Here is a 14144-nt window from a genome sequence, read left to right as displayed (position 1 = left end):
AACTGGAGCAGAGATCAGTGAGCAACTGTTTCTTGTACCAAATAAGGATGGTCCCGATATCTTCATAAAAAGAACAAGTGAAAGACTCTAGGCTCTGCCACCAACACACAAAGGTAGACTCCCCAAAGCCAGTGCTCTTACCTCTGATGGGGGTGGAGGCAAAGTGGGAGTCGGGATCTGAGGAAGGCTGCTCAGCTTGGCTCCATTCCTCACTAGCTGGATATGACTATTAAATTGGTCCTAGAAAAGAGAGAAAAGCAAGAATTATCCTTTACTGCTAAGCAGAATGAGCCTGCCTAAAAAGAGAGCACCATCCTATATCAGGAAAGCAAGAGGAGTGGTAGAACAGGCCCTAAGGGCAATGCAAAAGGTCCTTCCCTATCACCAGAAGTGTTTAAGCACAGATTAACTCTGACTCAATGATCACGCATCACTACACTTACCCGAACATTCTTTTTCATTATCCGAACTCCATTCAGTCTTGTCTCCCACTCCTGTTTGGAACGAACTGTCTCTAGTGTTGGGGGAGTTGACCTTTCAAGAAACCAACAGTAATTTACAGAATTAAAGAAAACCCAATTCCTAACTCTCTGAGATAGCAGAACAGTAGCTGGCTAATGGGCCTGGAGAGAAGAGGTCGGAGCATGTGCAGGAGAAGGTCAAGGTTCTAAGCCGTTTGCCTCACTTTAACTCCAGCATCTTGCAAAACAAGTATTGGAGAAAGCGGACCAACCACAGAGAGAGGGCTCTTGTCTGGCTGAAAATGCCACGGGGGTCCTCCAAATTTCACGGCAGAAAGAGGAGAAATGACTGTATAAGAAACAAATCTCCAAAGACATTTGTTATGCTTGACAGCATAAGAGATACTGTTTATCCAATTGGAAATAATACAATAAAAAGTACAAAACTATAAGACTGTAGAAAGGGAAGAGTCAGAGAGTGAGGAAGTTTAGAGTATGGGAAGAGAAATCACTGAACAAATTACTATCATACAGAGATGACTCCCCGTGAAGACAGAATAAGTGCCAGACTAGCTGGCCCAGGGCTTCAAAACCTAAAAAGAAATGCCTCCAAAACACAAAACTGCAGGGCCATTAAGACCCCAGAAATGGAAGGTACTTACTTGAGGTAAGTAAGATGCAGTTCTGCCTCTTTTTCTGCTTCTTCTAGTTTCAATACCAACAACTCTTTCCGACTCTCTAGTGATAAGATCTAAGGAAACCATACACACAAACACACACACACACTTTATTAATTTTACGTACACAAAGCTACCCTTAGATAGTTAAAACAATGCTTAGTGGCTCTACGGCATAATACTTAAATAGCTTAGTGTGCAGTATTGATGCTATACCAAAAGTACACACCATCTGGAAGCCCAAAATCAAGACCTTCAACATAGCTTCAACATAGCGGCTATTCTCACCTCTGCCTTCCAGGCACGTTCTGTCTCTTCCATAATGTTCCGATTTATTTCACCATCTTGATTCTTGAGTCTATCCAGTTCCATTTCCCACACTTCTCTGTAAGGTAAGAAGCCAAGAACAAGACTTAGGAGAGAAAGACAAGCTTGCTAAGGAACACCAAGGCGAAAGTAAAACCTGAAACTGGTCTACCTAGTATGTTAGAGGAAGTGTTACTCTAAGTATTAACTATAGATATATACAAATTATGTTTAAAGTGGTCTGAAATTGTATAATCACCCTATATTTGAAAGTAAAAATGTTCACATCTCCATTTGCTAAAATAAAGTTACCCAGAACAAAGTGCGTACTTAGAACCAAAACCCACTGAAGGCAGAATGTTCTTCTATGATCCAGGAGTGCTCAAATCAAAATGGCATTCCTCTGACTCCTTGTCTTTTGGTATGGGTACTGAAGAATGCAGGACTAAACCCAAAATACTTATCCCTAAGGCAGCAATCACTAATTCACTACTAACCACAGAGATACTGGCTTACTGATTTTCACACAACCTTAGCTATAGTAAACATTCATCAAAAGGAAAAAATGTTGTCTTCATACCTCAGGACTTTTCCTTTCCATCAGTTTCCTTCATTCTTACACCAGCTCCCCAGCCCCATCCCTAGAGTGTAATATACACCCTTAGGATTAGGGTGACCAACTGTCCCAGTTTGCCCAGGAATGAGGTATTTCCCAGGATGTGGGGTGGTTGATCATTCTACTCAGGACCGAAGATGCCAACAAAGGAACAGAACCGGCAGAAGAATTTCCCTGTATTACACTTGACTGTAATGTAATGAGTTACATAGCTAAAAGCAACAGGATTACCCAGATCAGTGGACAGAATAGTATGGAAATGTGTACATTATTTTCACTGAATTTCTAAAAGGTGAAAATAAGAAGAAAAGATTGGGAAGGATTCTGTCTTAAAAAAATGTTCCCACTTTTCTACGGTGAGAGAAATAATTTTATTCATCTTCTGGTTTTTTTAGTAACCTTAAATATAATATGAAAGGAAAAAATCCACTTAACATAAGTGTTTCAGGTCCCTTTTTTCATTGTCCAGTTCTCCACACACCCCTGGCTAGCTATTTCATAAAGTACAAGTGTGTATGTCTGTGTGTCTCTTACACACACATTCATTTATTGATTCACTAACATCCGTCTGGCCCTCTGCTGACAAGGTCAACTCATGTAATAGATACAGCTAGGAGGGCATATTCTTCCTTCATCTCCATGTGTTGTCCTCTCCAAATAAACTTCCTGCCAGAGGAAGAATTCTCTAATAGTTCTTTTTTTTTCTATCTCTAACAGTTCTTTAGACAAAGGTTTATAAGTAGATGTATTTTCCTAATACAGCACATATTCCTCAAGTGAAAAAATATATGAGGAGTCAGAATCCTTTTACCATAAGAATATGTGATATACGTTGAGGGGTCAATCAGCGGTCCATTTAGCCTACTAGACACTCTGTGACGATGGGATGATTGTAGGAAAACATGGCTGCTGCTTTCTGTGAATGATGCTGTTCTTAAAGACTATCGGTGTTCATCGAACACCTCTAATTTTCATTAAATTCATTTATCAACTAGGGATTACAATTATATTAGAAAAATACTGCCACGTCCACAGGGGACATCCCACAAATTCACACACAGAAAAATCTTCTTCTTTGGGCATCTGGCAACATCTATCTCCTTGGGATCCAACAAGACAAAAGGAACTACTAGCAACCACAACAAAAATGGTTAAGGAATTCTTAAACAGTCATAAAAATGGTCAGCCTTATCATACGTTCACTAGCCTGTAAGATATGTAACAGATTTCACTTCACTAAGGGGTACTAACTGCAACCCATGCTAGAAAAAAAAAAATCAGTTGCCCATAGTAGATGCCCAAAAAATCCTTGATATAATAGAAACCACTGAGTATGTTTTAACTCTTTAAATGCTTGGTCTAATTTCTTTCAAGTCCCATGCTTCTGTTATTTTGCTTAGCTAGTTTAAAGAATCAATGGTTCCAATGAATAAATCCTACCAGACTGTACAAGTCTGACTTGTCCCAATACGTTTGCATACTTTAAAAAATTAATTTTGTTTTTCATCATGTAAATAATACAAATTATAAAAAATTTAGAAAATACAAAACAGAAAGAGTCTACTAATTCAAAACAATACATGCAAGGGCTTCCCTGGTAGCACAGTGGTTAAGAGTCCACCTGCCAATGCAGGGGACACAGATTCAAGCCCTGGTCCGGGAAGATCCCACATGCGGCAGAGCAACTAGGCCTGTGCACCACAACTACTGAGCCTGCGAGCCACAACTACTGAGCCCACGTGCCACAACTACTGAAGCCCATGCGCCTAGAGCCTGCGCTCTGCAACAAGAGAAGCCACCGCAGTGAGAAGCCCGCGCACTGCAACAAAGAGTAGCCCCCGCTCTCTGCAACTAGAGAAAGCCCGCTCATGGCAACGAAGACCCAATGCAGCCAAAAATAAATAAATAAATTAAACAAAACAAAAAAAACATGCACCCCAATGTTCATAGCAGCACTATTTACAATAGCCAAGACATGGAAGCAACCTAAGTGTCCACTGATAGATGAATGGATAAAGAAGATGTGTATACACACACACACACACACACACACACACACACTGGATATTACTCAGTCATAAAAAAGAATGAAATAATGCCATTTGCAGCAACATGGATGGACCTAGAGATTACCACACTAAGTGCAGTAAGTCAGACAAAGGCAAATATCGTATGATATCACTTATATGTGGAAGCTTAAAAAAAAAAAGATACAAATGAACTTATTTACAAAACAGAAACAAACTCACAGACATAGAAAATAAACTTATGGTTACCAAAGGGGAAAGGGGGAGGGAGGGATAAATTGGGAGCTTGGGATTAACAGATACATACTACTTTATATAAAGTAGTTAAACAAGGTCCTACTGTATAGCACAGGGAACTATATTCAATATCTTGTAATAATATATAATGGAAAAGAATCTGAAAAAGAATGCCCATACATACACACACACACACACACACACACACACACACACACGTAAAACTGAATCACTTTGCTGTACACCAGAAACTAACACAACATTGTAAGCCAACAATACTTCAATTTAAAAAAAAAAAAACAGAAAGAGCCTAATACAGAGGTCCCAACTCTTCTACTTACTGGTTGTATGACCCTTGACAAGTTACTTAATCTTTCTAGGCCTCAGTTTCTTCATCTGAGAAACGAGTAGGACCTACATCATGCGACTGATGGGAGAGTTCACCGAGAAAACACACATGAAGAATTTAATATGGTGCCTAGCCCATGGGAAGCATCCAACAAATTGCTCTACAATTACAATTGCTCTACCCACAAAAAAATCATTATTATACTTCTTTTCAGTCTTTTAAAATAAATTTATATATGCATATGTAACATATAAATCCATTATATACGCTTTTCAAACAAAAACTGTGGTTTTTATCTTACTTTTTCATCCTAATGTATTTTTCCATATCATTAAGTATTCTTCAAAACTGTGATTTTTAAGTAACTATCCATTGTACATATATCCCATTATTGATTTAGGTATTCTCTTATTTTCAATTTCACAATTATAAATATTATAATGAGCATCTATCTGTGCATGTGTACTAACATAGGTTAATGATAAAAGTAATTAGATTTGAGAGGAAGCTTCTCACAGCAGTTAAAAGCACAGCTTCTGGAGCCAAACTAAACTCACAGTTCAAACCCAGACTATTACTATCTACTATCTGTGCAACCATTGGCAAGTTACTTAACCTTTGCCTCATTTTCCTAAAGAAAAATGGGGATAATAAAATAATCTACCTCTCATACAGAGCCATTATGCAGGTTAAATGAGTTAATACATGCAGAACATATAGGACAGTCTCTGCCATATAGTAAGAACTTAAGAAATGTTAGTTATCATTTGGATGTTAGAGAAACTAAAATACGTGAATACATTTTTTTCCACCAGAAGTGGTGGTAGCAATCAGGTGATTTTAATGCAGAGAAGCAGATGATAAGTGTCTTGTGAAATATTCTCAACAGTCAAAGACAGAACTAAAAATTAAGATGTTGAGTCCTCAGCTGAAATACCTTCCTTTCAGAATATATTATACTCTAAACAAGGCAAAAGGAAACAAAACAAATACCGGTGGATGCATTAATATAGATAGGAGTTGGCCGTCCTGAATTTGAGTTAGGTTATAAAAGTCTTTTCTCTGAACTGAAGCTAATACAAACCAATATATTGGGTGGGCCAAAAAGTTTATTTGGTTTTTTCCGTAAGATGGGTCCAGTAGCGCTTAGTTGTCTTTAACTTCATTCGAGATAATTTTGTTAGGCTGTATTGTGACTACTGTCATATCAGCATGCGTTTAAAAAAAAAACTTATCAAAATTGGTGAATTTTTGTGTAGCCATTTTAATATTGAAGATGGAAGAAAAAAAGCAACATTTTCGGCATATTATGCTTTATTATTTCAAGAAAGGTAAAAACACAACTGAAACCCAAAAAAAGATTTGTGCAGTGTATGGAGAAGGTGCTGTGACTGATCAAACGTGTCAAAAGCGGTTTGCAAAGTTTCATGCTGGAGATTTCTCACTGGACGATGCTCCGGTTGGGTAGACCAGGTGAAGCAGAGAGCGATCAAATCAAGACATTAATTGAGAACAATCAATGTTATACCACTCGGGAGAGAGCCGACATACTCAAAATATCCAAATCAAGCGCTGAAAATCATTCGCACCAAATGATTTTTGCACCACATCATTGGTTATGTTAATCACTTTGGTATTTGGGTTCCACGTAAGTTAAGCAGAAAAAAACCTCTTGACCATATTTCCACATGTGATTCTGTACTTAAACGTAACAAAAACGTTCCATTTTTAAAACAAATTGTGACAGGTGATGAAAAGTGGATACTGTACAATAAGGTGGAATGGAAGAGATCGTGGGGCAAGTGAAATGAACCACCATCAACCACATCAAAGACAGGTCTTCATCCAAAGAAGGTGATGTTGTGTATATGGTGGGATTGGAAGGGTCCTCTATTTTGAGCTCCTTCTGGAAAAACAAACGATTAATTCCAGCAAGTACTGCTCCCAATTAGACCAACTGAAAGCAGCACTCGATGAAAAGCATCCAGAATTAGTCAACAGAGAACACATAATCTTCCATCAGGATAACGCAAGACTGCTTGTTTCTTTGATGACCAGGCAAAAACCGTTACAGCTTGGCTGGGAAGTTCTGATTCATCTACCATATTCACCAGACATTGTACCTTCGGATTTCCATTTATTTCAGTCTTTACAAAATTCTCTTAATGGAAAAAATTTCAATTCCCTGGAAGACTAAAAGGTACCTGGACCAGTTCTTTGCTCAAAAAGATAAAAAGTTTTGAGAAGATGGAATTATGAAGTTGCCTGAAAAATGGCAGAAGGTAGTGGACCAAAATGGTGAATATGTTGTTCAATAAAGTTCTTGGTGAAAATGAAAAATGTGTCCTTTATTTTTATTTAAAAACCAAAGGAACTTTCTGGCCAACCCAATAGAATGAATGAGATCAGACAAAAAGAGAAAAAACTTTACCCTGAGATGCACTGCAAAGTTTTTGTTTATGAGGCTAGAGTTCTTCCTTGATTCAATTTAACTCAACATCTACTAAGCAGCACAATGTCACATTTCTGCTAAAAGCTGGGGATATAAAGATGCCTAGTTCCTGCCCCCAAGCAGCTCACAATTCAGTAACTTTCCAAGTGAACAAAAGGAACAGGAAATTGTGGGCAGATCAAACAGCATATGCAAATGCCAAAGAGAAACAGAGCACCAAGCAGAGGAAATAGTCCAGGCAGTTCAGCAGGCAAGGGATATATAAGTAGTCTGGGCTGGGATACAGATGAGAGTGTCACTAGCAGAGATAGTAGTAGAAGCCCTAGGTATGGAAGAAATAATCTAGAACAGCAGTTTGCAAAACACAGTCCATGGTCCCCAAAACCCTTTGAGGGCCTGGTCTATGAAGCAAAATTAGTTTCATAATAACACTAAATTCATTTGCCTTTTTCACTCTCATTCTTTCATGAGTCTACAGTGGAGTTTCCCTGAGACTACACAAACTGTAACGAGATCATCACTCTGATGGCTAGTGGAATATATGCTTCTGCATTCTAACGTTTTCTAGCATTTTTTAAGGTAGTAGGTTTAGGGTATAATTTAAGGTATTTTCCTTCTCAGTACTTCTGTTTGTGCTCTTACAGCTATCTTTAGTTACACTTACTATAATCTCATTACTATTCAATAAATCATTACTGTAATATTTCAAAGTTCACACATCAGGTAGAAACAAGTACTTTTTGTTATTTTGTTTCACAATAACACTTCAAAAATTTTTGGAAAACTCTTCTCAATTTTTATATTATATCTAAAATGTATTATTTTAGAATTTAATTTTTTCTAAAATAAAAGAAAGTTTATTTGTAATTTTTCATTTATATTTAAGAATGAATCATTGACTCCAAACAGGGAGATTAGAAGACTTACTTTTTCAACCCACAACTGCAATACATACATTTAAAGATACTAAAAAAGATGCAACTGGCCTAGAGTTATCTGACTCATGGAAAGGAAGAATCTACTCCAAAAAAACTAGGCAAAATTGTAAATATGAAACCAAAGTATGACAAGAGTCATCTTTCTCTTGACTTTATAGATGTTAATAATTTATCTTACTGTATCTTAGGCAACACAACATTTTCTAATTATATTATGCCAGTTAAGTTATAGTGACATTTTGAGATCAATCATTCAGAATTTAAAGAAAAAGTAGTTGAATATTTTAAATGCAGATGTGATGAATTCTTTACAAGTCTTAAAAATTGTTAACACCTTTCAAGTTAGAAGTGAAAAAGCCACTGAAGCATCTTAGGGTAAGTTACTGTACTTCCTTAACTGGAGAAGCACGACTTGGTACAGGTGACATTGCTATATGCCTGCTGAATGAAGTCAGTAAAATAAATCATGGCAGTGCCCCTTTTTTAATGATATATTAATTCACCAAATTAAAGATTTTGCTGCAAATTTGAAGACTTGGTTAATAACTCATCTGCAGAATTGTAATTTTACTTTACAAATAGACGAATCCACAGACAAGACTAGTCTTGCTATTTTGTTTACATTCATCTAGCATTGGCACCAACTAATCACTGAAGATGATGTCGTGTATGAATTCCTGGCAACAAACACAAGTGATGCTGACCTAATCCAAGATGAATAACTCTTTTGAATCTCATGGTTTATCTGAGAACAATTGTGTTGATACTTGCACTGCTCCTACTTGTATGAAAATTATAGTGGATACAAATATTGGCACCATACACAAATGAAGGCAGTGGCATCAAAATTATACTACTAGTCATTGTATTCTTTACTGCCACACACTTGCAGTTGGGAGTGGGGGGGCACTTTTACTTCAGGATGCCCTTGATGAAGCCATCAAAAGTAATAATCCTCTTAAATTTCAACCCTTAAATACATAACTGTTCAATATTCTGTTTATGAAATGCTACATGCCAAAATACAATGGTTGCCTTGAGGAAAAGCACATGTGAGACTGTTTGAGTTGAAACTTGAACTAGCCTCTTTTTTCATGAAAAATCATTTTTACTTAAAAGAACAACTGAGAAACTATGGTTATTTGAATTTGAGTACTTAGCAGACACGTTCTTGAAAAATGAACAAATTACTCTTGTTATTTCAAAGAAAACAACTGACAGTGTTTGTTGCCAACAATAACATTTGAGCTTTCAGGTAAAAATCAGAATTTTGCAAAGTCTGCATGGGCCACTGGGAGCTTGAAGGCTTCCCATTACTTAAAGACTATTCTGATGAGATCCACAGTGATATAAACAAATGTGATTCTTCTTTTTTTTTTCTTTTTCTTTTTTGGGCCACACCATGCGGCATGCGGGACTTTAGTTCCCTGACCAGGGATCGAACCTGTACCCCCTGCATTGACAGCAGGGAGTCTTAACCACTGGACCATCAAGGAAGTCCCAACAAATGTGATTCTTTAAACATTGTATAATAAAATGTATCAACACTTGGAAGAGCTGCATAACTCTGAAGCAATATTTTCCTAATTATCAATGCATTGTTTTACCAAATCAATGATGGGGCCCACTTGGAACCCACGAATTGGTATAAAGATTATTTTAAGATGAAAATACTTGTAGACTTCCAGGGTGGTGCAGTGGTTAAGAATCTGCCTGCCAATGCAGGGGACACAGATTCGATCCCTGGTCTGGGAAGATCCCACATGCCACGGAGCAACTAAGCCCGTGCACCACAACTACTGAGCCTGTGCCCTAAAGCCCGTGTGCCACAACTACTGAGCCCACGTGCTGTAACTACTGAAGCCCGCACACTTAGAGCCTGTGCTCCACCACAAGAGAAGCCACCGCAATAAGCCCGCGCACCGCAACGAACAGTAGCCTCCACTCGCCACAACTAAAGAAAGCCTGCACAGAGCAACAAAGACCCAATGCGGCCAAAAAAATAAAAAATAAAATGAAACAACAACAAAAAGATGAAAACATTTGAGATTCAACAGACACAGGAAAGAAAGCCTTCTCAGAGCTTTCTCTAGCTAACAGCAGCAATTTCTGGGAAATAAGACTGTCCTAAACACCTCTTCAGGGCAGAGCTACTCCCAGAAGAAAGAATGTGAATAAAACCTACCCTCAATCTCTTCTCCAGTGGAATTTTATGGCCCTGAAGGAGACAGAAAAACTATTCATACCTGTACATATAAATATTATCACAAATTTAAACTCCTGCTTGTTCTCCTGAAAACCCATTTATCCTTCCAAAAGTCCAGAAAGTGCCCTTTCTCCCCCACTTTAAGAAGTCATTTGTTCTCCCATAAGCCCCAGATTCTAACTATTCCTTTGAGCTACTCATTGCTGAATTATTTCACTATATGCATGTTGCATGCATAAACTGGGTTTTTTCTCCTTACTCTGTCCTTTGTCAGGTTAATTCACAGGCCTCAGAAATTGAACTTACTAGGATAGAGGGAAAAGGTTTTCCTTCCCTAGCCAACACAGTTAAAAGATCCACTCAAAGTGCAAGTTAAGACAATGAATTTTAATAAAACAGTACAAAATCACTGAAGTGGTTTCAGTTTCCACGATGCAACGAAACTTTAAGAAACTATCATCTGTCAAGTTTTGGAGCACTGTCAAAGAAGAATATTCACAGTTATCTAAAAAGTCTATTAAAATACTCCTTGCTTTTCCAACTGCATACCTGCATATCACTAGATTTTCTTCCTGTACTTTAACCAAAACAACATATTGCAGGAGATTATATGCAGAGGTAGATAGGAGGATTAAGCTTGTTCCATTAAAGAGGCTTACAAAAATGTAAACAATGTCATTCTTCTAACTAAACTGATTTTTTCTTTTTTCGGTTAGGCAAAGATTTCTTGGGACACAAAATGCAGGAACCACAAAAGAAAAAACTGGTAAACTGGACGTCATCAAAATTTAAATTTTTGGAAATAAAAGAAATTCAAATTGGAAAGGAAGGAGTGAAACTGTCACTGTTTGCAGATGACATGATACTATACATAGAAAATCCTAAAGATGCCACCAGAAAGCTACTAGAGCTCATCAATGAATTTGGTAAAGTTGCAGGATACAAACTTAATATATAGAAATCTGTTCCATTTCTATTCACTAACAAGGAAATATCAGAAAGAGAAATTAAGGAAACAATCCCATTTATTACCATCACATCAAAAAGAATAAAATACCTAGGAATAAACCTACCCAAGGAAGCAAAAGACCTGTACTCCAAAAACTATAAGACACTGATGAAAGAAAATGAAGAAAACACAGATAGAAAGATATACCGTGTTCTTGGATTGGAAGAATCAATACTGTTAAAATGACAATACTACCCAAGGCAATCTACAGATTCAATGCAATCTCTATCAAAATACCAAGGGCATTTTTCACAGAACTAGAACAAATAAATTTAAAATTTGTATGGAAACACAAAAGACACTGAATAGCTAAAACAATTTTGAAAAAGAAGGTCAGAGCTGGAGGAATCATGCTTCCTGACTTCAGACTATACTACAAGCCTACAGTAATCAAAACAGTATGGTACTGGCACAAAAACAGACCCATAGATTAATGGAACTGGATAGAGAGCCCAGAAATAAACTCACACACTTATGGTCAATTAATCTATGACAAAGAAGGCAAGAATATACATAAAGAAAAGACACTCTCATCAATAAGTGGTGCTGGGAAAACTGGACAGCTACATGTAAAAGAATGAAATAAGAACATTCTCTAACACCACATACAAAAACAAACTCAAAATGGGTTAAAGACCTAAATGTAAGACCAGATACTATAAAACTACTAACGCAGGGGTCCCCAACCCCCGGTCTGCGGCCTGCTACTGGTCCATGGCCTGTTAGGAACCGGGCCACACAGCAGGAGGTGAGCAGTGGGTGAGTGAGTGAAGCTTCATCTGTCATTCCCCAATGCTCTCATTACTGCCTGAACCATCCCCCCCACCCCAATGGACAAAATGTCTTCCATGAAACCGGTCCCTGGTACCAGAAAGGTTGGGGACCACTGTCCTAGAGGAAAACACAGGTAGAACACTGTATGACATAAACTGCAGTAATTTTTTTTTTGGATCCATCTACTAAGTAAAGGAAATAAAAGCAAAAATAAACAAACAGGACCTAATTAAATTTAAAAGCTTTTGCATGGCAAAGGAAACCACCAAGAAAATGAAAAGACAACCTACTGAATGGGAGAAAATATGTGAAAAGGATATAACCAATATGGGATTAATATCCAACATACATAAACAGCTCATACAACTCAACATCAAAACAAATAAACAACCCAATTAAAAAATGGGCAACATGTGCCACAACTACTGAGCTTGTGCTCTAGAGCCCGTGAGCCACAACTACTGAGCCTGCGTGCCACAACTACTGAAGCCCGTGCTCCTAGAGTACATGCTCCGCAACAAAGAGAAGCCACTGCAATGAGAAGCCCATGCACCACAATGAAGAGTAGCCCCCGCTCACCGCAACTAGAGGAAGCCCGCGCACAGCAATGAAGACTCAACACCGCCAAAAATAAATAAATAAATAAATTTATTTTTTTTTAAAAAAAAGGGGCAAAAGAACTGAATAGACATTTTTCCAAAGAGGAAATGCAGATGGCCAAGAGGCACATGAAAAGATGCTCAACATCACTAATCATCAGAGAAATGAAAATCAAAACCATAATGAGATATCACTTCACACCTGTCAGAATGGCTGTCATCAAAAAGAACACAAATAACAAATGTTGGTGAGGATGCAGAGAAAAGGGAACCCTCATACACTGTTGGTGGGAATGCAAGTTGGTGCAGCCAATTTCCATCTGTGGAAAACAGTATGGAAGTTTCTCAAAAAACTAAAAGTAGAACTATCATATGGCCTGGCAATTCCACTCCCGGGTATATATCCAAAGAAAAACAAAAACACTAATTCGAAAAGATACATGTACACCAACGTTCATAGCAGCATTATTTACAATTGCCAAGATATGGAAGCAACCTAAGTGTCCATCAACAGATGAATGAGGGCTTCGCTGGTGGCACAGTGGTTAAGAATCTGCCTGCCAATGCAGGGGACACAGGTTCAAGCCCTGGTCCAGGAAGATCCCACATGCCACAGAGCAACTAAGCCCATGCACACAACTACTGAGCCTGTGCTCTAGAGTCTGTGAGCTACAACTACTGAGCCCGTGAGCCACAACTACTGAGCCTGTGTGCCACAACCACTGAAGCCTGTGTGCCTAGAGCCCATGCTCCACAACAAGAGAAGCCACCACAATGAGAAGCCCGCGCACCGCAACGAAGAGTAGCCCCCGCTCACGGCAACTAGAGAAAGCCTGTGTGCAGCAACAAAGACCCAACGCAGACATAAATAAATAAATAAATAAATTTTAAAAAATCTTAATTTCAGAAAATATTTTTTAAAAAAACAGATGGGGGCTTCCCTGGTGGCGTAGTGACTGAGAGTCCGCCTGCCGATGCAGGGGACGCGGGTTCATGCCCTGGTCCGGGAGGATCCCACATGCCGCAGAGCGGCTGGGCCCGTGAGCCATGGCTGCTGAGCCTGCGCGTCCGGAGCCTGTGCTCCGCAACGGGAGAGGCCACAACAGTGAGAGGCCCGCGTACCGCAAAACAAACAAACAAACAAACAAAAAAACAGATGAACAAATAAAGAAGATGTGGTATATATTCTATCTATCTATATTCTATATATATATAGAATACTACTCAGCCATAAAGAAGAATGAAATTTTGCCATCTGCAGCAACACAGATGGACTTGGAGGGCATTATGCTTAGTGAAATAAGTCAGACGAAGACAAATACACTGTGTAATATGACTTACATGTGGAATCTAAAAAATACAACTAGTGAATATAGCAAAAAAGGAGTAGACTCACAGATACAGAGAACAAACTAGTGATTGCCAGTAAGGGGAGGGGGGCAATATAAGGATGGGGGAGTGGGAAGTACAAACTATTGGGTGTAAGATAGGCT

At 38.4% G+C, this 14144-nt stretch overlaps 1 protein-coding gene across 5 annotated transcripts in view; it reads right to left on the bottom strand.

The window, feature by feature from the left end:
* RNF214 (ring finger protein 214) overlaps positions 1-14144 on the bottom strand; it is a 57830-nt gene that overhangs the window by 10394 nt on the left and 33292 nt on the right. For all 5 annotated transcript variants that reach the window (XM_060160450.1, XM_060160449.1, XM_060160451.1 and 2 more), the window contains 4 exons: positions 1427-1523; positions 1124-1212; positions 444-534; positions 142-240 (listed from right to left, as the gene is read on the bottom strand). In XM_060160450.1, coding sequence (XP_060016433.1) covers positions 142-240; positions 444-534; positions 1124-1212; positions 1427-1523 — 376 coding nt within the window. The remainder of the gene's footprint in view (positions 1-141; positions 241-443; positions 535-1123; positions 1213-1426; positions 1524-14144) is intronic.

This window comes from Lagenorhynchus albirostris, chromosome 9, assembly GCF_949774975.1.
Source record: "Lagenorhynchus albirostris chromosome 9, mLagAlb1.1, whole genome shotgun sequence".
Lineage (NCBI taxonomy): Eukaryota > Metazoa > Chordata > Mammalia > Artiodactyla > Delphinidae > Lagenorhynchus > Lagenorhynchus albirostris.
Note: the sequence above shows the minus strand (reverse complement) of the source record. Positions and strands in the feature narration are given on the sequence as shown.